This window comes from Tamandua tetradactyla, chromosome 9, assembly GCF_023851605.1.
Source record: "Tamandua tetradactyla isolate mTamTet1 chromosome 9, mTamTet1.pri, whole genome shotgun sequence".
Lineage (NCBI taxonomy): Eukaryota > Metazoa > Chordata > Mammalia > Pilosa > Myrmecophagidae > Tamandua > Tamandua tetradactyla.
Window position 1 is genome coordinate 7,795,481 of NC_135335.1, and position 23,885 is coordinate 7,819,365.

Below are 23,885 nucleotides of genomic sequence, written 5' to 3' on the forward strand. Positions count from 1 at the left end.
AGCTACTGCAAAAATCTGGGACAGTGACAATAGACATGGAACAGGATAGTTGCAGTAGAACTAACAAGTGATCAGGTGTAGATGTACTCTGACAGCAAAGCTAACACAATTTGCAATAGGATGTGAGGTGAAAGAGAAGAGTCAAGAATGACACCCACGTTTGGGGACTGAGCAACTGGAAGGATAGAGTTTACTGAGATAGGGGAACATTGTAAAAGAAGCAGATTTTCTATGGAAAATCAGAAATGGAGTTTTGGATATAATAAGTTTGAGATGCCTCTTACACAAACAAATGGATATACCAACAGGCAATTTGTTGTGTGTCAGGAGTTGAGAGGAGAGGTCTAGATTGAAGGTATAAATTTCAAAATATAAAGAATTAGTATTTGTACTGTGCAAAGAACTACAAACTGATAAGGGAAAATAAGAGGAGATGGACCATCTTCAGAACGTGCTACTAGGCAATGGATTCCTGAACTTAACACCAAAAGCATGAGCCACGAAATTTAAAACTATTGTGTGTCAAAGCACATGATCAAGAAAGTAAAAGGACAACCTACAGAATGAAAGAAAATATTTGGAAACCATGTATCTGATAAGAGTTTAATCTCCAGGATATATAAAGAGCTCCCACAACTCAACAATGAAAAGAAAAATAACCCCACTTAAAAATAGGCAAGGGACTTGGCTTTTTTCCAAAGACAGACAAATGGCCAAAAAGCACATGAAAAGATGCTCAACTGATATATTAGCCTTTAGGGAAATGCAAATCAAAACCATAATGAGATACCATCTCACATCCACTAGAATGGCTATTATTTAAAAATAACCAGTGTTGGCAAAGATGTGGAGAAATAGGAACCCTAGCACATATTGGTGGGATTGTGAAAAAAGAAAAATAAAGAGGAAAAAAACGGACCAAGGACGCAAACAAGTGATTTTATAGAAATTTTATAGGGAAGACAAATGGCCAATAAACAGAAAATCTAACTGGCAGTCAGGGAAATGCAATGACAAAGAGAACAGTTTTTACCCCTCAGATGGGCAAAAATTAAAATATGTCATCTATTGTTGAAAGAGTGTCAAAAATGTACACTCACAGATAGCTGATGATTGTGTGAATTGTTATATTCTTCTTGGAATGCTCCAGCAATATCAAAACTTAAAATGTGCCAGCCTTTAGCTTAATAACAGTATTTAGGAAATCTGGCCTATGGAAAACTCATCAATGAAGATATGGGTAATTATAGATCTATTGCAGCAAGCAATGGAAAAAACCTGGATGACCATAAATAAGGGAATTAGGGAAAGCTTTATGATGGAATGCTATGCTGCTATGAAAAAGAGTTTCAGAACTTGTTGATATGGAAGAATGGCCATAATTTGGGGGGGGGGTGGAGGGGGGCAATGTAATATATGAAAAATTACATACTATTTCTAAACTATAGGGGAAAAATCCCTCCATATATGTGCATATGTTTTTTCAGCATAGAATAACATCAGTTACTTTAAGTGAATGAGATGGGGGGAGAATTTTTAAATACTTTTCTTTATCATTAGATTTTTAACAATGAGCATGTAACTTTTATAAATTTTTTTAAGGAAGAAAGAGAGGTAACACTTGGGTGTCTCCCCAAATCCAAATTGCTGCCAGAGTTCCTAGAATGGGGAATCAGCAGGCCCCTAGCCACCCAGCAAGCATAATCATTTCAAGAGTAGCATGGTGGGGGGTGGGACAGCACAAATCCATGTTTATTCCAATAATGTTCGTGGAGTTTAGAGGCATGACACTGTGTAATATAAAAATAGTGTGAGACCCTTATGTGATTTTCACTTTTAGGTAGCTAGTTTAAAAAAAGAAAAGAAGCAGTTGAGATTAATTTTAACACCCAATCTATTTAAGATATTATCATTCTATCATGTAATCAGTTGTGATAGTTAATTGCATGTGTCAATTTGGCTAGGTTATTTGAGTATAGCAATGTAAAAATTATTGAGCTATTTTATGTTCTTTTTCTTGTGCTAAGTCTTTGGAATCTGTTAATGTACTTTGCACTTACAGCTCATTGCCGTTTGGACTTAAGCACATTTCAGCATGACTGGTAGCTGCCATGCTGACCAAAACAGGTCTAGTCTTCCTCTTGAAGTGACTTTTAGATCCTACAGGGACATTTGTTGGAAAAGCAGAGCCTCAACCTTTGGCATTCATGTAACGTTTAAAAATAGCCCAACATGTCCAGAGCCAAGCCTGGCGGGTGACACAAATAGTGTCAAAGCTGTAAAAGATTCTTTGAGATCAGCCAGGCCAGGCCAGCCCTGTCATTTTACACCTGAAAACCGCACTGAGGATTGGGAGAGGAAAGGGGATTGCCCGCCTTCAGACCATGGCACCTATCTGAATTTGAGCAAGATCCTTCATATCTCTAAATCTTACCCTCCTCACCTATATAAAAAATAAAAAAATAAAAAAACTGCCTTACCACAACGTTTCTTTTTGTTGTTGTTCTTTAATTGAAGAATTAGTTACAGTGAAAATCCCCTTCTGTGTATACAGTTCACTGAGTTTTGACAAATGTAACATGTAACCACTGCCACAGTCAAGATACAAAACAGTTCCATCACCCTAAGAAGTTCCCTCCCGCTGCCCCTTTGCAGTCAACACTTCACCGTCACCCTTACCCCTGGCAAACACTGATCTGTTTTCTTGAATGTCACATAAATGGAGTCATACAGTCTGTGGCTTTTTGAGTCTGACTTTCATTTCATAAAATACACCTGACATTCATTTGACTTTGTTGCCTGTATCTGCAGTTCCTTTTTATCACTGAATTGCATTGTGTGTATGTGCCACACAGTTTGTTTTTCCAAACCCCAGTTGAAGGACATCTGAGTTGTTTTCCATTTCTGGCAATTATGAATAAAACTGATATAAACATTCACCTACTGATATTTATGCAAACAAAAGTTTTAATTTCTCTTGGTAAATACCTATGAACTACACGCGAGTTCATTTTGAGCAGTAACCAGGACGATTCTATAAAAGCATTTAATACCATGTGAGACACAGAGCAAGAAACTCAATAAATGGAGCTATTAGAAAATTTTGTTGCAGAATTTATTATGAGTCAAGTGAAAAAAAATTCTATCAGTAACATTGTAACTATAATTTAATTGCGCACCTATGATCTGCCAGGCATTCTTCTAGTTTCTGGAACAACGTTCTTTTAGATTTATAGGGTCTTTTCTGTGTTTAAAGACAAAAACAGTCTCACTCATACCTCATACCCACAGTCAGACCTATTTCTCTGATAATGGTTAAACCCCTCCCCATGTCATAGCTCAGAAAAGTTTTCTGATGGGTCAATGACAAAAGATGTTTTCAAACAAGATAGTGACTGCACTGAAGAATAGAAAGATGAATGCCCCTTAGCTCTCTAAAAACCGTTCTTTGTCCTTTTAATACGAAGAGCCAAAGTTTCAGTGAAACATTTTTTTGAGACACTTACTTATCCTGCGCTGCTTTTCCAAATGAAACAGAAGTGACATGATAAAAGGAATTTTTAAGCAGACAATCATTAAAATATAAATTGTAAAAAATGATTTAAAAAGAAAAAAATAAAATATATATATACATAAATTGTATGTCAACGTAATGAAAAAAAGAAAAAACATGTTCACCAGAAGACTTAATGTAGCTATTGTAAAATAGCCTTTTTTTTATTATTGCCCACCCATGGAGACTTTTTAGGCCTTTTTTCCTAATTGCCCCTCTTCCATTAAATTTTAATGCCACAGATATACTGTATATCTGTTTATGTACTGTAACTCTTTGGAGGATCAAAAAAATTTTAATATCTAAGATTTTTTTCGCTTTCCCAGAGCCAATTTTTACTCCCTCAGAGGCAATATTGCTCCAATTGAAAATGAACGAGTTCTTTTGATGGAAAGTTAAATTTTTCTTGGGGCTTCCCTGAAACCTCATCAAAAAGGGAAACACTCAAGGTTATATCATCCTTATTATCCAACATTAAGATAGACAAAAAAAATCAAAGGGAGTTCTGAGTTGTGTTTAGGTTTTGAAACTGTAAGAAGCACAATTGTTTAATCCAAGCTTGTAAACAGCAGCAGGGGAGACACAATGGATCAAGCAGCTGTTTCAAATTCTAGAGTCTCACTGGGATTTTTGCGGTGGACCAAGGGCTTAGTCTAGATAGGAAAAAGAGAATAAAATTACACCCGAAGAGATTTATGCACACACACACACATAATATTATATCACGTAACCTACCTTCACTCGTTTTATAAAAGTCAGTGAACACTGTACTCATCATTAATGCTGTTTACCTAATATTTTGGGTCCTCTGCTTTGTTAAAAATTATTTTAAAAACAGTTTTTTATTAGAGAAGTTGTAGGTTTACATACATATCATGCAGAGAATACAGAGTTCTCATACCCCCACCCCACCCCACCCCCAAGTCCCCAAGTCCACAATGCTTTCCAAGCACATGGGAAGATGTCACTTAGAAGCTAGGCATGGCCATATGACTCACTTTGGCCAAGGAAGAGTTAGCAGAAGCACTGTGTGTTGCTTCAGGTAGAAATTTTAAGAGCCTACACACTTTTGGCCAAGGTTCCTTCCTTCTACCATGACAATCATGGAAGCATTCACCAAGACAAGCATATGTCAGCTGGGGTCCCTGAACAACTTCGAAGGCAGAGCCTTTGTCAGTCTGCAATTGTGGAGGGTTTTTTGTTACAGCACCACACCTAGCCTACATGGCTGATAGAAATGCCTTAAGTGCAATAAAAAGATCTAAAAGCAAAGACATAGATAATAAAATAAGATATTTCCTATGAAACATTTATATTGACTGATACAGAAGTGTTGCACTATCAACTCAGATAACGCTAATACCTTTTTATAATACCATTACCAGTGGTGATGTCATTTTCCAAAACAGTGAACAACCCTCAGGAGCTTTCCAAACCAAAGAAAATACAGGGAAATTCAGCATATATTAAAACTGTGCCAAAAGTACTTAGCTATTAATAAGTAAAATAGGTTGTAGACTCTGATAATGATGAACATACTTTTCACTATGAGACTATCTGGTGGGGCATTAGAAATGTGTGCAGGTTGTGGGATAGGTCTTCATTGTGCAGGGCTGTCCTACACATTGTAGGCTGGCAGGTTACCCCAGTAAATGCCAGTAGCACCCCACTGTCATCATCATCATCACCACCGGGAAAAAATCTACCTTGCAGACTTCCAAAATAGTAGCACACCTGTTAAGAACCACTAATCTAAAACTGATTTTGTAAACTTAACTTGGAGGAAAGTTAAACATCGGGTAACTTTGAATAAACTTAGCTTTGGGTGAAAACAGTCTCTGTAATAAGGCCATATGGTAAGAACACTCCTTGTCTGTTTACAAGGATAGAATTTCAGTCACATAGGCTAGAGAACAGAGCCCAATCAAGTTGCTCATGAGAAACTGCCCTCAGGGTGGGCCACGGTGGCTCAGCAGGCAAGAATGCTTGTGTGCCATGCTCAGGGGACCCAGGTTCGATTCCTGGTGCTTGCCCATGTTAAAAAATAAAAAAAAAATTTAAAAACTGGCCTCAGTTAATCTCATCAATTAACCAAAAGTTCTTTGGTTTACTAGGTCATTACATTAGGCTGAATCATGTCAGGGGCTCACCCCTATGAATGTTTTCCTATATAGTAAAATCTTTGCAGATATGATTAAGTGAAAGATTTTGAAATGGGGCAATCATCCTGGTTATCCAGGACCCTAAATAACATCATGAATGTCCTTATAAGAGAGGCAGAAGGAAATTTGACACACACAGAAGAAAAGGTGCTGCAAAGACAGAGCTGAGAGATCTAAAGATACTGGCCTTGAAGACTGGAGTGACATGATCACAAGCCAAGGAATGCCGGCAGCCACCAGAGCTGGAAGAGGCAAGAAACGAGTTTCCTGCTAGAACCTCTGGAGGTAGCACAGCCCTGCTGATGTCTTGATTTCAGCCCACTATTACATAAGCCAATGAAATTATTTTGCTATAAGTCATGAAATTCATGGCAGTTTGTTAAAGCATACACAGGAAACTAACATGGTTATAAATTAAGTTTTCTTAGCAACACAGATGAAGTCATTTTCACAGCATGGACTTATATTACTTTGTTCTACAGCTATTACTTCCTGACAAAGAACAAGAGCTTTTTAAATTTATTTATTTTTCTCTCTTTTTTCCTTTTCAGCCTCCTTCCTTCCTGCTTCCTACCCTGTCATATGTGAATGTGTGAGGATGGGGAGCTTGGAGTTGTGGCAGCATCCTGCAACCAAATGCGAAGGAGGGTACTAAAAGAAATGCACAGTTGGTGATGATGTCCTGGCAGCTCCACTGGCCCCTGCTCTGGATCCTCAACCCTCCAGGCTGTTTATTTTATGAGTTAATTAAATATCTTAATTGCTTTAACCACCAATTGCTGGGGAAGTCGCAGACACACATGCTCAGGGTCCATCACCCAGCCATTGCCCAGCCCCACCTCCTCTGCTGTGCTGCTTCCACTCCACAACCTGGGAGAGATATTAGAAAAGTCCCAACCAGACCTTAAACCCAGAACCAGGAACAAGCAACCCCAGATGCTTATCAAGGCAGGAATTCTCAGTGGCAGGGCCCTTCCCCCAGTGTGGATAAATAGCACATTCAAACAGTAGATATTTGTCTTTCTTCTCCAATGCTGCGAAGCAGGGCAAGCAGAGCTACCATCCAACCACCCTGATGGGAGCAGTTTTGGCCACCCCAGAAGACAACCACAATTGGATCCCTTCCCCTGCTTTTTGGACCCCTTGTGCTGTGTAAGTAATAAAGCATTCATTTGCTGAAAGTTTCTGTTGTGCCTGAGCCAGTGTTCCCATGATGCACCACGTAGCAACTGGCTCTGGAGCACAGTTGCTAGTATGATGTCACCTCAACTAGCCTTTTTCCTACCCATTGCAGTGGTCCCAGGAGCATAACTGCAGCTAACTGCAAGTGCTGGAAATGGGGACGATTCCTAAGCACAAATCTGTAATTAGATGTAGATCTTTGTTCGATTTCCCAGGTGCTTAATGGGGGGAAAATAAGTGTGTCTTCATCCCATCTTCCAAAACTGGGGGTGACAATGAATGCTGCTATGTCGCCTAGTGGTTGAGATTGTACGCTAGCCCTGTGCCTGGGTAACCTTATTCTTATTGAATGAGAAAGGACTGAGGGAAGAGAACTTGCTAGACTAGTCTTGCTGCTGGCAATCTGGACCAGCACAGTGGCCAAAGCTAAAGTCCCTTCCAAAGTGCAAAAGTTTAGGGTTGGGTAAAAATAAAAGGCAAAGGTAGAGGAGATATAATAGCAGGTGAGTGTAAAGGAATGAATAAACAGGTTCTGAAATCCAATATTATATTGCTGCCTCAAGAGAGGCTCAGAGCAAGAGGAAGATTTGTCTATTAAAGCTCCATTATACCAGATGCCTGAAAGGGTGAAACCGCATATTGCCAAGACCACGCCTGCTTTTGGAACTTGACCAGATTCAATGAAGACCTGCCAGCCTGTGCAGCCTTGCCCTTGGGGACACTTTGCTCATACCATATGATCAGGGACTGAATGAGATAAAGGAACTATGGCCAAAGAACAGGGGTGGCCTGCAGTTCAATGAAAAAATTTAGCTGGTCTTTGTCCTCAATTCCAGAAGGAGCAATTTCTGAATCTGGAATTTCCTGTGATAGGGATATCTTTTGTTCTTCATGGTGGGCCCAGGACCATACCTGGGAGTTCGCTTGTTAATGAGAAAACAGGGAGGAGCCAACCACACCTGCAGTCTTAGGGTGAGGGCTGTTCCACCAGAAAGACCATGTCTTCAGGGGGTGGGGCTTTGAGCCTTGTCCTAGCAGTCCATCTCTCCAACCTCTGGGAGGGAAGGGGTCTGCAGACTGAGCTCAACCATGAGGACGTGGATTCTTTCTATCATGCCTACGTAAGTGAGACCCCATATAAACTTGGGAACCTCAAAGCTGTGATAAACTTCTGTGATTGAGAAAATACACAGCTGCTGTACCTGGAGAGTGATGTGTCCCCACTCCACGTGGCGAGGACATGGACGTTTGCATCTGAGACCCTCCGAGCCCTCACCTTGTGCATCTGTTTTGGCTTATTTTGTAAGACTTTACTATATTAAATTTATAACTGTTTAAGTATAGCGCTTTCAGGGAGTTCTGAGTCACTCTAGCGAATTCTCGAACCCCTGAGATTGTAACCAGTTGGTCAGAAGTGTGGGTGGCCTGAGCCTCTGAACTCTTGCCTAAAGGACAATATTGACATTGTAGAGGGATGCCCTTTGCCTGTGGGGTCTGGCCCAACTTCAGGTAGTCAGAGTTGAATTGATTGATCCCTGCAGTATCTGCAGTGGGTGTCAGAAGTTATTATAGAAGCTGTTGTGAATGTTGAAGAGGCTTTTGATAACCCACCTATGCTGGTTTGGAGCTGTATGTACCCTAGAAAAACATGTTCTAAAACTTAATCCGTTCCTGTGGGTGTGAACCCATTGTAAGTAGAGCATTTTGATGAGGTTACTTCAGTTAAGCTGCGGCCCACATTAATCAGGATGGGTCTTAATCCTATTAGTGGAGTCCTTTAAAAGCAGAATGAAATTCAGACAAAGAAAAAGCTACAGTGAGGAGTCAGAACCTGAAATTCATTAGAATCTGGAAGAGTACAGAGAAGCCAGGAGAGACCACCTATGTGCATTGCCATGTGCGAGGAGCTTAGGACCAAGGATCACCAACAGCCAGCCCCAAAACTCCAGTCTATAGGAAGAAAGCACTACCTTAATGACACATTGGTTTGGACTTTCTTTTAGCCTCAGAATTGTAAGCTAATAAACTCCCATTGTTTAAGCCAACCCACTGCATGGTATTTGCTTGGGCAGCCGAGGAAACTGAAATAGCACCCGATAATGTTTTCAGGATTCACCCATGTTCTGTTTTTGCAAAATTTTTGTTAGTCTAAAATAATTTCAAAATAAAAAGCTTTTGAAACTCAAGGTTAGGATTGTGACTTTTAGCTAAAATGTACAAGATAATTTTTTTTTAAGTTTGTAAACATGATGAGAATAGTTCCACTGTATTTGTAAGTTGAAGATTTACCAGGAATTACTTTGGGGAGTTTACATTTAGATCAGACATTTATAATACTTAAAAAAGTAAATACATGAAACATTTTTTCTTTTTTTTTTTTTTGCATGGGCAGGCACCAGGAATTGAACGTGGGTCTCTGGCATGGCAGGTGAGACTTCCACCACTGAGCCACCATCACACCATCAAATATAATTTTTAAAGTTTGAGGGAAGTTAAACTGCAAATGGACATGATTTTATAAGAGTTTAATGTATTCAACCAGTTCTTTAAACACTAGTAGAGGAAAAGGTTAAGATAATAGTTCTTATTTTACTAGATTTATCCTAGAGTAATAAACTTTGTAACCTGAACTTGAAGATTTAAGGAAAACTAGGTTTTAAATTTATTACTTTAGTAAAATTGAATAGTGATAGTATTAGTTTCCTGTGGCCAGTGGAACAAATGGCCACAAACTCAGTGGCTTAAAACAACGGACAATCGCCAGGTAAACTCACTGTTCTCCCCACTACATGGGACATGACTCCCAGGGGTATAAATCTCCCTGGCAACATGGGACAGGACTCCCGAGATTAGCCAGGACACAGCATCATGGGATTGAGAAAGCCTTCTTGACCAAAAGCGGGAAGGGAGAAGTGAGGCAAAATAAAGTGTCAGTGGCTGGGAGATTTCAAACAGAGTGGAGAGGTTATCCTGGAGGTTATTCTTATGCATTAAATAGATATCCCTTTCTGATTATGGGGTGGAGTGACTGGAGGGAGTATCTGAAACTGTTGAACTGTGTTCTAGTAGCCTTCATTCTTGAGGATGATTGTACAATATGACCGTGTGATCATGAATACCTTATGTCTGATGCACCTTTTATCCAGGGTATGGAAAGATCAGTTAAAAAAAAATAAGGATAAAAAATAAATAATAGGGGGGATAAAGGGTAAAAAAAAACTTGGGTAGATTGCAATAGTAGAGGTCAATGAGAGGGAGGGGGAAGGGGTATGGAGTGTAAGAGTGTTTTCTTTTTTCTTTTTATTTCTTTTTCTGGAGTGATGCAAATGTTCTAAAAATGATCATGGGGATGAATACACAACCATGTGATGATATTGTGAGACATTGATTTTATACAATGGGGGGACTGTATGTATGTGAAGATTTCTCAATTAAAAAAAAAAAAGATGGTTATCCTCTCAATAGTTCTGGCAGTCAGAAGTTCAAAGTAAGTACCACCGGGCTGAAATCAATCTGACAGACAGCAGGGCTGTGCTCCCTGCAGACTCTCTAGGGGACAGTGTCTCTTCCAGTGCTAGTGGCTGCCAGCATTCCTTAACTTGTGGCCACATCCCTCCAATCTTCAAGGCCAGCATCTTTAGATGCTCACCTCTATCTTCATTATCACTTTCTCTTCTGCGTATGTCAAATCTCCCTCTGCCTCTCTTATTGGGCCACTTACGGTCCTGGATAACCGGGATCATCTCCCCATCTCAGACTCTTTAACTTAATCAAATCTGCAGACCCTTTTTACAACCAGGGTGACATTCACAGGTTCCAAGGGTTTGGACTTAAAATTTTTGGGAGCCATTATCAGCCAACCTGAATAATTATCACATTTTTATAAAGTAATTACAAATAGCCTTTTTTGTATGTGTGCACAAATTCCACTAATGTGCACGGAAACGCTTGTGGTTGACAGGGTTCTTTCCTGCTGAAATTGTTGGCTGTATAATGGGACAAGGAGGCCAAGGGAACCCAGAGCACTTTCCTCTTAGCCTTAAAGCTGGGCTTTCTATCTCTTTATCTCTGGCTAATCTTTTGTAAATCCTTTTTGAATGTAGATGACCTATATGTATTTAAATTAGAAGAATTTGAGGGGAAGATTTGGGGGTGAGGGGGTTTAGAGGATGGTCCTGATAGGCAGAAAGTACCTGTAATTTGACAAAGGTTTTCAAACTCTGGTACTCGGAGCCCGAGGGCTTCTGGGAAGCCCCTGGATAGGACTGAGCAACTTTGGCTGATGTTTCACTTCTGTTTTACAGATGGGACTTCAAGATGTTTTAAAAGTGTTCTCTGATTTTTTTTTTTTCTAAAAAAAAAAAGGTTGAAAACCACACGGCTAAGTGTTCAGAAGAGAGAAAAGCTGGTGGGGATCCTGATCCCTTAAGAGTGGAAACAGTGGGAGGGGACGGCAAGCAGTTTAGGCACAAAAGGGTTAAATCCACCTACAATCCCAGAAGGGAGATGGGAGGAGGTGGGGGGCCCCGTGGGGGGAGGAGGGCAGCCGGAGCCCCAGGTTTAAAAGGACTTGCATTTCCTGGAACCAAGGGGAGCTGAAAAACAATATAGCACAGGTTTGGTGAGAAAGGGCAGGGTCCAAGGGGCAGGCTGGAGGTGGGGCCAACACCCTGGAAGAGGGAGGTGGGGAGAGCCTGGGAATGGGAAATGAGCCAGAGGCAGCTAAGAGGAGGCCAACTGCTTTTAACACGGCCTGCTGCTCCCAAGCAGGCATCAAGAGGGGCCAAGTTTGTACCCTGACAGCTTACCCTGTCATGAAAGCAACTTTTTCACGGACAAGCGAGCCTGACACACTCCAATGGGGGAAGGGGAGGTCAGAACAGATGGGGACAAGGGAGATCCTAGATCCTGGGTCCCAGGTGCCAGTTCCTGGATCTGGGCCACTCCTCTGAGAGGGGAGCTTTACAGGGGTTGCCTCTGGGGACCCCACTTGGCCTCAGAATCACAGCCACTGCCCCCCTGGGTCAGGCCCTGGGCCAAGCACTTTAAATACTAGAGTAAGATTCTTTTACTTGTAAGGAAAAGAAAGGAACTCAGCCAGATGAATAAGAAAAGGGAATGCATGGGGGTATACTACAGGAGGGTCTCCAGAAACCCAGAGCAGAAACCAGCCAGCCTCAGGGAAAGGGTACAGATTGCAGAGCAACCTGAAATTTCGGAGCTGTTCTTAGTTTCTCTGTGCATTTGCCTTATTTCTCCTGGACTTCTCCCAGTTACTCATGCTATAGATCCAACCACTGGTTTTGCTCTGATCTCTCAGAGTAAAAGATCGGCTAGATGTCTGTTTTAGGCCCAATTAGCCATAGTGAGGGGAAGCGGCAGGCCACCAACAGAAATATGACTGCTGTGACCCTTCCTTGTGACCCTGAGGATGATGATAGAGGCAAGGAAGTATGGATTTGAACCCGTGTTTGTTTGGCTCCAAAGCTAAGGGGTGGCCCTAAAATGGGGAGGTCACGGATCCCAAGTCAAAACCCAGCGCTCCATAGGAAAATAGACTTTAATTTGCCAAGCGAGCATTACAGCAAACCCCTCTCACCCCAGATCCTAGTCCTCCTAGGACCGGGCAAGCAGGGCCTCCCTTTGCTCCTTCTGGAGGTGGAAGCGCTCAGCTGGGAGGACGGTAACAGAGCCCAGGCCAAGGCCAGGCGCTCAGAGGTGGGCAGGTGCTGGGGCTGGCCCCTTTCGTCCCTCGCCGGCGATGGGCCGGTCCCGCTCCTCCCAGAGGGTGAGGCCGTCACAGGAGCATATCTGCTTAGGGTTCTGGAACAGTCCAGCAGAGCGTGCGATGATGCCACAGGCCAACCTGCCGGCGGAAAGTGTGGTCAGGTGTCAGCGCGTGCCGGGGCCCCTCCAGGGCTCCGAGTGCCTCACTGGCTCCTGCTGGGGCAGCCTCACTCACCTCTCCCCTGAGTTCCCAGTGATCTTGGATAAGGGATGGCCGCCCCGGCCCAGGTCATCTTCTCCCTCGTCAATAACCAGGCTGCGGCCAATCACATCCCACACCTTTGAGGGGAAACAACGCCCTCAGACAGCTGGCCCTGTTAGGAAGACTCCCCGCCTTCTTTTCCACCTTACCTTTAGCTGCTCATCCTCCATCCTGAAGGTGGCTCGGCCATCAGCATCAGCTTGGACGTTTCCCAGGTCTCCGCGGTGCTGGAAGGAGATCCAGCAGGCAGGGTCATGCGGGGCACAGCTGTGACCTTTAGGTTCCCCAGTACCTAACACCCCTTCCAAAAACAGAGCCACTGCCTCCTTTTGGGTACAGCCTGGTGGGATCAAGGGGTGGCCCAGGACTCCAGAGAGGTGACTGGAACTGGAATCCTGAGCAGTACAACAAAGCTAAAAATACCCAGTGGGCCCCATTCTCCAGGGAATCCTCCTCCATTGCAGGGAACTGCTTCTCTTAGGAGGCAGCTGCTCGGCTGGGCCTCCTAGCCTCAGAAGCTGCTCCAGGCCCTGCTTCTTCCCAAGCAAGCCCAGCCTCCTACTGATGTTGACCCTTGGCAGACTTCAGTTTCTGAGGCTGCCTTCCCTGACCATCAGAAGTCAACTTTCAGGAACAAAGAGAAGAAACACTAGGGGCCTTAGAGGCCGGCTCAGGTCCCCTGAAGCTGGCTCTGCCCATTTTTAACCTTCAAGGTAATAAAAAAAATGTCATCACACATCTTCTGAGCACCTTCCACATCAAAAACACTCTGCCAGGGGCAGGCCATGGTGGCTCAGGAGGCAGAGTTGTCACCTGCTGTGCCGGAGAGCCGAGTTCGGTTCCGGGTGCCTGCCCATGTGGGGCGGGGGGTGGAAAATCACTCTGCTAGGCCCAGGAGAATGGTGAGTTCCACCCCCAACGAACACACAGCATGGCAGAGAGCCAGCTATAGGAGCCGGCTGGTTATTACAAAACACGGGGTAAGTGGAAGCTGTCGGTGTGGTTTTTGGTTAATGGGACTGTGCTGGTGATGCCTCAGGCATCCAGATCTGTGCAAATAAGTTTTCCCCCAACCCGACGGTTTGAGCAGAAATGAGCTCCTGCACCAGCGGGGCCAGTCCACATGACCTTGCTGTAACAACAAAGCGTGTCACTGTCTGATGGGGCTGATGAGTCGAGCGAAGTGCCTGTTCCCCTTTATCTTGTTTTCTAGGGGGACAGCTGCTGCTTGCACCTGGCACTTTTTATTACACCCTCTGTTTGGGGCTTTCATGGTAGAAAGATCAGTGAGGGGGAGGTGACAAAGGGCCGAGAGAGGAGCAGCCCAGGCAGGGTGGCCAGGGCTATGACCCAGCAGTAGAGGGAAGGGAGAGGTAGCCTTTCCAGCCCCTGCCTCAGCACACAGGCAGGTGGAACCCAAGAAGCTGAGCCAGGCCTGTACCCTGGGGCACTGGGGAGCCATAGAAAGGCAGGGGTATGGCACGACTCCTCCTTGCTTTGGAACAATTCCTCTAGTACAGTATATGACGAAGAAGGGCTGGAATGGAGAAGGGGTGAGAAGAGAAGGAAGCTTAGAGAGCAGTCAGGAGCCAAACAAGGTAGAACCAGGCCTGGATGGAAATTCCCACACTGAATTCATTTTCCGTCTGGGCAAAACCAGCTGCTGAAATCCAAAGGGAACATGCCAATCATCACAGCGGCCTTGTCTACTCAGCTACTTGCTTGATTCTTCCTCGGACCATGCCAAGGGCTTATGTGCAATACAGCTGCTGGCTCCAGAACCTTCCGATTCCCTGCCCAGCCAAACCTCCATAAGAGAGTCGGGGCTTCCAGTTTCCAGACCCTGCTGCTTCATGCTCCAGGGCCTTGCCTATAGGTTCCCCCAGGGACTGCCACTCCCACTCTCAGCCTCTTCACTTGCCCAATTCCTGCTTCTCCTTCAAGGCTCAGCCTCTAAGATGCTATCCCCTCCCCTGGAGTGTGGTGGGACCTAGTGCCACTTCCAAGATTAGGTTACAAAAAGAAAGTTTCTTTCTCCCACTCTGCCACTCACTCGCTCTGGAGGAAGCCAGCTGCAGTGCTGGGCGAGGTGCCCTAGAGAGACCACACATGGCAAAGAGCCGATATCCAGCCGGCAACCAGCGAGGACCTAAGACCTGCCAGTAGCAACAGGAGCGAGCCTGCAGCCCTTCCCCTTGTCGAGCCTGGAGATGCCCCAGGCGACCCCTGACTTTCTTGGGAGAGACCCTCAGCCAGATTTCTGACCCACTGGAGCTGTGGGATAATAAGTGTAGGCTGTTCTAGGCTGCTACATTCTGGAGTAACATGATTCACAGCAGAAGGTGACTGTGGAAGCCCTCCCTTAACTTCACGGAGAGAGGAGGAAACACTTTTGACCGTGAGAAATGTGATAGAGCTGTCCCAAGGCAAAATGATCAGTTACGTGAATTCAGAGGCTCATGCCATGGTTTCATTTGTTTTGTGGCAGTAGTCACAAAACGTTCGCCAAAACAGAAAATAAAAACAAGACGGACAAAAACACTCTTGAGTCCCAGGAGAGTGTAAACAGGAGTCACAGGTTCCCTAGGATTAGAAACAAGAACCCGCCTGGATACTGGGTCTCTAAATGCTAGGAGCTTACCCCCACTGGAGGTGGAAGCCGGGGAGGTATCAGTGTGGTGTATATAGGGAAACCACTGGGCCAAAGGGCTCTCTCCTCTCTACAATCCACACACGATACCCAGGAGGAACTTTCAGTTGGTAACAGGTATTGAGAGCTCTCGAACATTTGCTGATCTCCTCTTTAACTCAGTCCCCCAGTCCTGCAGGCTCATCAGTAGCAGGACTTGAATATCAGGTTTTTAAAAATGAATCTACCTTGATTACATGAACTGATGTCTGCGCTTGCTTCAAAACAGTGGAGAAGGGGGAGCTGTGGCTGGGACAGGATTGGCCTGGAGTGGGTGACTGCTGAAGCCAGATGACGGGAGCATGGGGGTTTATGATACTAGTTTCTCTACTTTGGAATATGCTTGAAACTTGCCATAGATAAAGTAACTAAATTGACCTAAGGCAAAAAGCGCGTCCATTTAAATTAAAAAAGATTTAGTAGCTAACCGTACAAGCAGTACTCAGATAAGGTAAAAAATCATTATGGAGGCACGTGACTTACTAAAGATGGAAAAACGATTCTCTGGTGAAAATGAAAACTAGAACCAGGGGTGACAGTATCAGGGACAGCCTTTTTAGTTGGGCTAAAAAATCTTTGACTTTCGCACCTTCTCCTTCCCCAGGAAACTTTCCCCCAGTGTCCCTGCCCCTCACGCTGCATCAGTGCCTGCTCTGAGTTCTCAGCATCTCCTGCAACGCACAGGACTCTCAGTGGTTCCCCCCACTAGGCTGTGAGCTCCTTGGGGGCAGGCATGGAGCTGGGTTCTGTTATATGCCCACGGCCTCGATCACAGAAATGTGTCAATAGATGTTTCTAAAAGGAACAAAATCAGGTGATGGGGAAAGATCCCATGAAAAAGGGATCCCAGGTTAGGGTGGAGAGCGGGGACTTATTGCAGAGTGGGTACAGTTTCTGTTTGGGGCGTTGGAAGAGTTTTGGTGATGGATGGTTGGGATGAAAGCACAATATTGTGAATGTAATTAACGCCATGGAGTGGTTAAAATGGGAAATGTGTATTGTATATATGTCACCAGGATAAAAATTTCAAAAAAAGGAATCATACTCCAAAGCCCCCGAGAGCTGCCTGCCCTGCCTCTGGGACCTTGGGTTCTTTTTCAGCCCAAGCCCAGTCCAGGCTGGCACTTACCCGATCAGCGTCCTGGGGGCTCCCGTGAGACATTCCATCAGGATTATAGTGGTCCCCACAGCTAAGAAGAAAAGGAAGCAGGTGGGCAGGAAAACAGAAACTGACAGGTTAGGTGATCCATGCTCTTAATTTAAGGCTTGAATTACATCTCATTCATTCATTCATCCATCTGTCCAACCATCCATCCACACATCTATTAAAAAAAAAAGGTCCACTGCGTGCCAAGCTTTGGGCAGATGGCATGGAGATGAATCACATGTGGTTTAAGCTCAAGAAGCTTCTAGTCCAGTGGGGAGAGAGGTGAGTAAATAACTAACGGTGTCACGGCATGACAAAAACACCATGACACAGGGCCCCTTCCCTTCCCATGTCTAGGAGTCACCTTCCATATCCGAGGCAGTACGGTGGTTATGAGCAGAGGGCCCCAGGGCCAGTCATTGATTCAAATCCCAACTCTACATATGACATGCTTTAGGACCCAGAGCAAGTTATTTAACCTCTCTGAGCCTCAGTCTCCTCATCTGTCGGTTGGGCCTATGTGTATGTGCCTCACAGGGTACCCATGAACTCCAGAGCCCCGGAACACGGTGGGTGCATGACTGTGGGATGAGGATGCTACAAGGGAGGTCAGGGCAGTGTACCTGGCGCAGTTGCTCGTGAGGTCCCCGTACTGATGAACATGGAGTCCGTGGGGTCCAGGCTCCAGGCCATCGATGGTCCCCTCGATGAGGCAGAGCTTGGGAGTCAGTTGTAGAAAGCGCACCACTCCCTGCACAGGGCCAGGTCCCCCAAGAATGGCCACTGCTGCCCCCAGATTCTCTGCAGGGTATTAAGCCACTGGCTGGTTCGTGCCATCTCCGAGATCCACTCCCATACCCTCCCCAAAGCCACTTCAACCCAGAGTCCAAGAGTCCATGGGCTGACTTGTCCAGTTCTGGGTCACCTCCCTCCCAGACTGGCCAAGGCCAAGGCCACAACGGCCACTCACTCAGTAGACTGTTGCCCATGCCCTTGAGTACCGCCTGCCGCCCCGTGCTCTCCAGGAGGGCCTGCACCTGCTGGCTGGGTAAGGTGGTCTGCACCAGAACCATCTGATTCTCCAACTGTACCTCCACGCCCTGGACACCTGAGGGGAGAGAGGGTATGGGGCAGCAGAGGGCTGGGCACCCATGGGCTGGGAGTAGGGGAGAGAGAATCAGACGGTGACTCCCCATCCCAACCTCACAACCTTCCAGTGGCTGGAGGCAGCTAGGAAATGGGCTGGCAGATACTGACTCTCATATTTTCTAGCTGTACAGCCTAGAATATGCCCCTGAACCTCTATGAGTCAGTTTATATATAAAAGTGGGCTTAACACTGCCATGCTCTCAGCATTGTCATGAGATTTTATGTTCCAAGTGGCACTGCTCATAATTTTGGAAGTATAGATAATTCTAGGGTAGAAACAACCCAAATGTCCACAAAGTCGTGAACAGATAAATGAAATGTGGTCCAACCACTCGACGGAATATTATGCAGCCCTAAAAAGGAATGAAGTATCGATGTACGCTACCAACATGGATGAGCCTCAGAAGCATTATGCCAAGTAAAAGAAGTTGGCCACAAAAGACAGCATGCTGTATGATGTCATTTATAGGAAGTGCTCAGAACAGGTAAACCCATACAATCAGAAAGTGGATCAGAGGTTGCCCAGGGCTGGTAGCAAGGAGAGGACTAGGGGAGCGATACCTAAAATGTGGGGGGGTCTCTTTCTTTCTTTCTTTCTTTTTTTTTTTTAACATGGGCAGGCACTGGGAACCAAACCCAGGTTTCTTGCATGGCAGCCAAGAACTCTGCCACTGAGCCACTGTTGCCCACCCAGGGTTTCTTTTTGAAGTAAAAAAAGAATATTCCAAAATTGGCCGAGGTGATGGTTGCACAATAATGTGAATATACTAAATACAACTGAATGGCACAATTTAAATGATTGAATTGTATGTCAACTATGTCCCAATAAAGCTGTTGCCAAAAAAAAAAAAAAAGGGTGTGTGTGTGCCAGTTTGAAGGTATTATGTACCCCAGAAAAGCCATGCCCTAAGCAGTCAATACAAGACTTAGATGTTTACAGATACAGAAAGAAAACGCCCTAGGGGAAACCGTTTGAAACCAGAAGCCAAAGGACCAGCCGATGCCAGCCACGTGCCTTTCCAGCTGACAGAGGTGCTCTGGATCCATCGGCCTTTCTTGGGTCAAGGTATCTTTCCCTGGATGCCTTAGTTTGAACAATTTTATGTCCTTAGAAGTGTAAACTTAATAATGCAATAAATTCCCTTTTTCAAAGCTCTTTCATCTCTGGTATATTGCATTCTGACAGCTTTAGCAAACCAAAAAAAAGTGGGGGTGGGAAGAACTATCACTATCCTCAGCTGAGCTAACATTTACTGAGCCTGTGCCGTGGGCTGGGCCCTCTTGTAAGGGCTTTATCCACATTAGTAACTCATCTGATACTCGGTCGGTAAGCTTGAGAGTTGGGTCCTATTATCTCTACTTTACAGATGAGGAAACCGAGGCATGGAGAGATTGAGAAACTTGCTCCAAGTCACACTGTTAGAAGTTGTGGAACTGGAATTCAAGCCCAGGCAGCCTCCCTGAGAAGTCCGAGCATTCAACCTGGCCACTCCGCCAGCCCAGAGAAGCAGCCTGTTCTCCCCAGGAGGGCTGGGGACCCCCCTCTTCTGTTCTCCTGCGGCAGCTCCCATTTCCTCTGAGTAACACAACATACCACTGATCACAAGTCCTGTTTCACTCACAGGCTGCCAGGTCTGTGAGGCTCGCTGGCATCAGGTTCAAAAGTTAGTGGGTCAGAAAAAGAGCCTGGAGAGTCTCAACTTCCCTTGAAGTCCCCAAAGTCACCCCTGTGTGTTCACAAGCCTGTGAGATAATCCCCACACACATTCAGCTTTGAGGGTCAGCGAGCCTACTCAAATTCAAGGCAGGAAAAGAAGAGGCTTCTCTTTTTCTCAGATTATTTGGGCTTTCAAGCCTTTTAAAAGAACTTTTGAATCCTCGGGCCTGTGGTTAAAAAGGGTCTCACTCTGCTTGCCTCTTGAGGTCCACTGCAGCTTGGTGACAGTATTGGGGGAGGGACAGACTGTGTCAGAAGTTAGACAGATAGACCCATCTCCTTCTCTGCCAGGACAGAGGGATCTTGGGATCCTCTAAAAATAATCAAGCTGTCTTTAACTTCATACATCTCACCCTGAGCCTGTGAAATCTTGGTGCTTGGGATGTGCAGCCAGAGGCACCTCTGGATGCCAACACCTGGACAGGGGATGTCGGGCAGGATGGGAAGGAACCTGTGTCCTGAGCCCCAGGGTGGGCCACTGTGCTCCGTGTTTTCCACTCACCAAGACAGAGATACTGTCCTCACAAAGCTCGGAAGGCAGCCTGTATAACCCCCAAAGCTGATACTTTGTCCCCTTGCCCCACACCAGGTGGGGTTGGACCCCAAAGGACTGGTTGTCTGAGGCTCCAAGAGATTTCATTTATTCATTCACATATTCATTCATTTGACAAATATGGACTAAGCACGGACTACGTGCCATGACCCAGGCAGTGGGAATGTATATAGCAAGGAAAAAGTCAGGAATGACTGTGGGGAAGGGAGAGCCATGTTAGGGTTCTTTTGAGGCCCATATGCAAGGAAGAACCTTCTAGCAGAGGGAATGGCACAGGTAAAGACCCTGAAGCAGGAACCACCTCGAGGTTTCTGAGAAGGCAGGCTAGTCTGCTGGAGCTGGGAGTGAAGAAAACAGCAAGATATGAAGTTGTAAGCAGGCACCAAATCAAGCAAAGCCCTGTTGGCCACAGGAAAGAATCTGGATTTCACGTAACGGGAGGTCATCGAGGGGACGCAGAGTATAGTAGCTGAGAGTTTGTGCTCTGAAGTTGAAATCCTGTACCTGCTGCATACTAGCTGTGTGGCTTTGGACAAATTACTCAAACTTTCCACTCAGTCTCTTTAGCTGTAAATGGAGCCAATAACATCACCTACCTCAGAGGGTTATTAAAGGCCTCATATAAAGCACTTAGAAGAGTGCCTGGTCCAAATGAAGCTCTCAAACATTGTTTTTACTGGAAGATTTTAAATAGGGGAGTGTGCCAGTTTGAAAGTATTATGTACCCTAGAAAGAAAGCCATGTTTTAATCCTGATCCAATCCTGTGGGAGCAGCCTTTTTTTTATCCTGATTTAATAATGTTGGCTAGAGACGTGACATGCCCAATTGTGGGTATTAACTTTTGATTAGATGGAGATGTGACTCCACCCATTCCAGGTGGGTCTCAATTAGTTTACTGGAATCCTTTAAAAGAGGAAACTGGAGGGTCAGAAAGAGAGAAATGACAGAAGACTTAGAGCCGACAGAAACTTCACAATCGTGCTGACACAGATGTGGACACGTGGAGAACAGAGACACGGATGTTTGGAGATGCTTGGAGCCCAGCTCCACTCCAGCTGCCATGAGATGCTAAGCAAGCCAGAACCTGGAGAGGGCCAAGGAAAGCCAAGAGATGGAAGCCAGCCCTGGAGAAGCCAAGTGAGGAACGCTCACTGATAGGCTGAATGCAACAGAGCCCAGGAACAAGGGACCAGCAGATGTCAGCCACGTGACTTCCCAGCTGATGGAGGTGTTCCAGGCCCACTGGCCTTCCCTGAGTGAACTCTTGTTGGGGCCTTAATTTGGACATTTTCATAGAACTGTAAACTTGTAATTTATTAAATTCCCCCTTTCAAAAGCCATTCCAGTTCTGGTATATTCCAGCAGTTTGCAAACTAACACAGGGAGCAACATTATCTTATCTATGATTTTAAAAACAACTCTGACTGCATTAGAGAGGCTAGCAGAGGGGCGACACAGGCAGTCGGGAGTCCACCAAGGAGCATCTTGCATAGTTCAGGAAAAGGTGAGATGGCCGGGATATGGAGGTTACACTACTTAAAAAGGGAGGCTGATTCGGAATGTTTTGGACATACATCTGACAAGGGTTTCAGAGGGCAGAGGTGGGTTCCTGGGCCCCAAGGTGGAGGGCCAAAAGCTGCTGCTCTCCTCCTGAAATGCAAAGGCAGGAAGCTCCTCTTAAGCATTCACCTTCTGAACTTAGCCTGGGTTGGAACCCAGAAGGAAGGCTCCCCAAATAAACAGCTGTTCAGTTCTGCAGAGAACCTCCTAAATGTGAGCTCTTTCCACTGACTCCTGGGAGGAGAGCTGAATCCTTCTTCCCCAAGGCCCCAGTCTCCAGGACAGGGCAGTTCTCTCGCACGTGCTCTTTCTCTCTTTGCATTCTGGAAAACTACAACTTCCCTACCTAGCCCATGAGAAAGTCAAGCTGGTTCCAGCTGCAGTCATCCAGGCCAGAAGTCACAGTCTCCAGAAGTCTACAGGTTGCCTAAGAAACCTGCTGTGGGCTGAACACTGCTCTGTGTCCATCAGAAAGTCCAGCTGTCTGCTCTCCCAGGAAGCAGAGGGCCTTACATCCTGGCAAATCTTTGGTCAGAGCCCTCCACATGCCAGTGGACTAACTCAAATTCCCTATGACCATTACTTTGCCACCTCAAAATACAGAATTTGAGCAAACTCTGCTTCAAAGTCTGCCCCCTCACACCTGCCCCCAACCAAACCATCACTGTGGGCTCTTCCTCTGAGACTACCCAAGATCCAGTATTCTCTTACCACACGCCAAAGACTTTTCTCAAGTACTTTTCATGTATTAACTACTTTACTCTTTACAATAGTCTTCCAGGATAGGTTCTTTTGCCAGCCCCATTTAAAAGCTGAAGAAACAGAGATGCAAAATATAATTTGCAGGTCTCAGAGCTATAAAGGGGTGAAGAGGTGATCTGACCCCAAAAAGACTGACTCCAGAGCTCATGGCCCTAACTGCTCTCACTGCCATTCTGTGCAGAGCTCAGTGCTCCTACTGTTCCAGCTGCAGAACCCTTCTCACTTGTTTCCTTCCAGAACCGCTCTTCCATGAAGTTCTCTGTGAATACTACCGAGGCAATGCTGGAGTGCCTGATGAACCTGGGAGCTTTAAGATGCCAGAGCTTGGTCCATTACCAGGGCTATGCAGTGAATGACTGGATAAACATTTAACAGAATCAGAGTAAACCAGTTCCCAGACCCAAGCTGATGGGTCTGCTTTCTCAGATCTCTGTGCCAGGTCACCTCCAAACTAGCAGGCTTTTGAGAACCAGGAGCCATCTAAGATGGTCCATCGCCAGGATTGCCGTTTGCTTCGTCATGATCATGCTGATTTCCAAGCAAGAAATGCCTGATTTCTGGGAAATGCCCTCGGTAGGAGGAGTTATACTCAGCCGGCTGAGGTTCAGAACACCCGAAGGCCAAGGCAGTTAGAGCCGATACATGCTCTGGCAGGGCAGACCTGCAACCTGTACACTAAGCATTGTCTCTGGGTCTCTGTGTTACTCTGATAACATTCCTTCCTTTCTCTGGGTCTCACTTTCTGCAGCTGTAATATGGGAGTTGGGTCGGTCAAAGAAATTTGTCTGGCCCCTCCCAGATGCCTCCAGACTGCTGTCTTCCGGGGAAGTTTTACAGGCTCTTACCTGCTACCCCTTGCAGGGACCTGTGTACCGCGTCCACGCAGCTTTGGCAGGTCATCTGCACAGCGAACTCCAGCTGCAGGGGCGGTAGGCACGAGCCGATGAGAGCCTGAGGCGTGCGCGACCCTGTTTCACCACCTCCCCTTTTGCCACCCCAAAGGCCTGAAGAAACGTCCCAAGTGACCCCTTTCCGAGCGCCCCCTTCATTATCACTCATGATCATTCCAGAACCGTGGTCCCATTCCTCAACAATCTCGCCAGGCGCCTTGCTACCTTCGCACCCCAGGGTCACCCAGGATCCCATGATCCGCCCTAGCTGCCCGCCCCTTTCCCCCTTTCTAGCTCCCTCACGAGGCCTCGACCCCCACCAGGCAGGTGGTCTCGTGGTTCCCCGACTCCGATGCCATCCCTGACTCAGTTGCCAGCGGGAAGACGCGAACCACTCCGCTCCTGCAGCGCAAACCCGGAAGAACATCGTCGGGGGCGGAGCTTCGGGGTCACCTTTTGACCCGTCCCCTAGTGCGTGTGCACGCAAAGCCCGCCCCCTCCATACGCCCACAGAGTGAGGGGCATAGGTTG

The 23,885-nt window shown here is 45.8% G+C and overlaps 1 protein-coding gene across 1 annotated transcript; it reads right to left on the reverse strand.

Annotated features, from left to right (window-relative positions):
* Positions 1–12,438: 12,438 nt before the first annotated feature.
* CCS (copper chaperone for superoxide dismutase) lies at positions 12,439–23,782 on the reverse strand. The gene is made up of 8 exons (XM_077115613.1): positions 23,675–23,782; positions 23,310–23,382; positions 17,693–17,830; positions 17,346–17,523; positions 16,705–16,765; positions 13,036–13,113; positions 12,860–12,963; positions 12,439–12,763 (listed from the first exon to the last, which is right to left on the reverse strand). Exons 1-8 carry the CDS (start codon positions 23,711–23,713, stop codon positions 12,610–12,612), a joined length of 825 nt encoding a protein of 274 aa, XP_076971728.1. The 5' UTR covers positions 23,714–23,782; the 3' UTR covers positions 12,439–12,609.
* Between the last annotated feature and the right edge of the window lie 103 nt (positions 23,783–23,885).

Excerpts from the sequence above, each read along its gene's own strand:
- CCS (XM_077115613.1), bottom strand. The coding sequence starts at position 23,713 with ATGGCATCGGAGTCGGGGAACCACGAGACCACCTGCCTG. Across the intron at positions 17,524-17,692 it reads CATGGGCAACAGTCTACTGA|AGAATCTGGGGGCAGCAGTG; the intron begins GTGAGTGGCCGT and ends AATACCCTGCAG. Across the intron at positions 16,766-17,345 it reads CTCACGAGCAACTGCGCCAG|CTGTGGGGACCACTATAATC; the intron begins GTACACTGCCCT and ends TTTTCTTCTTAG.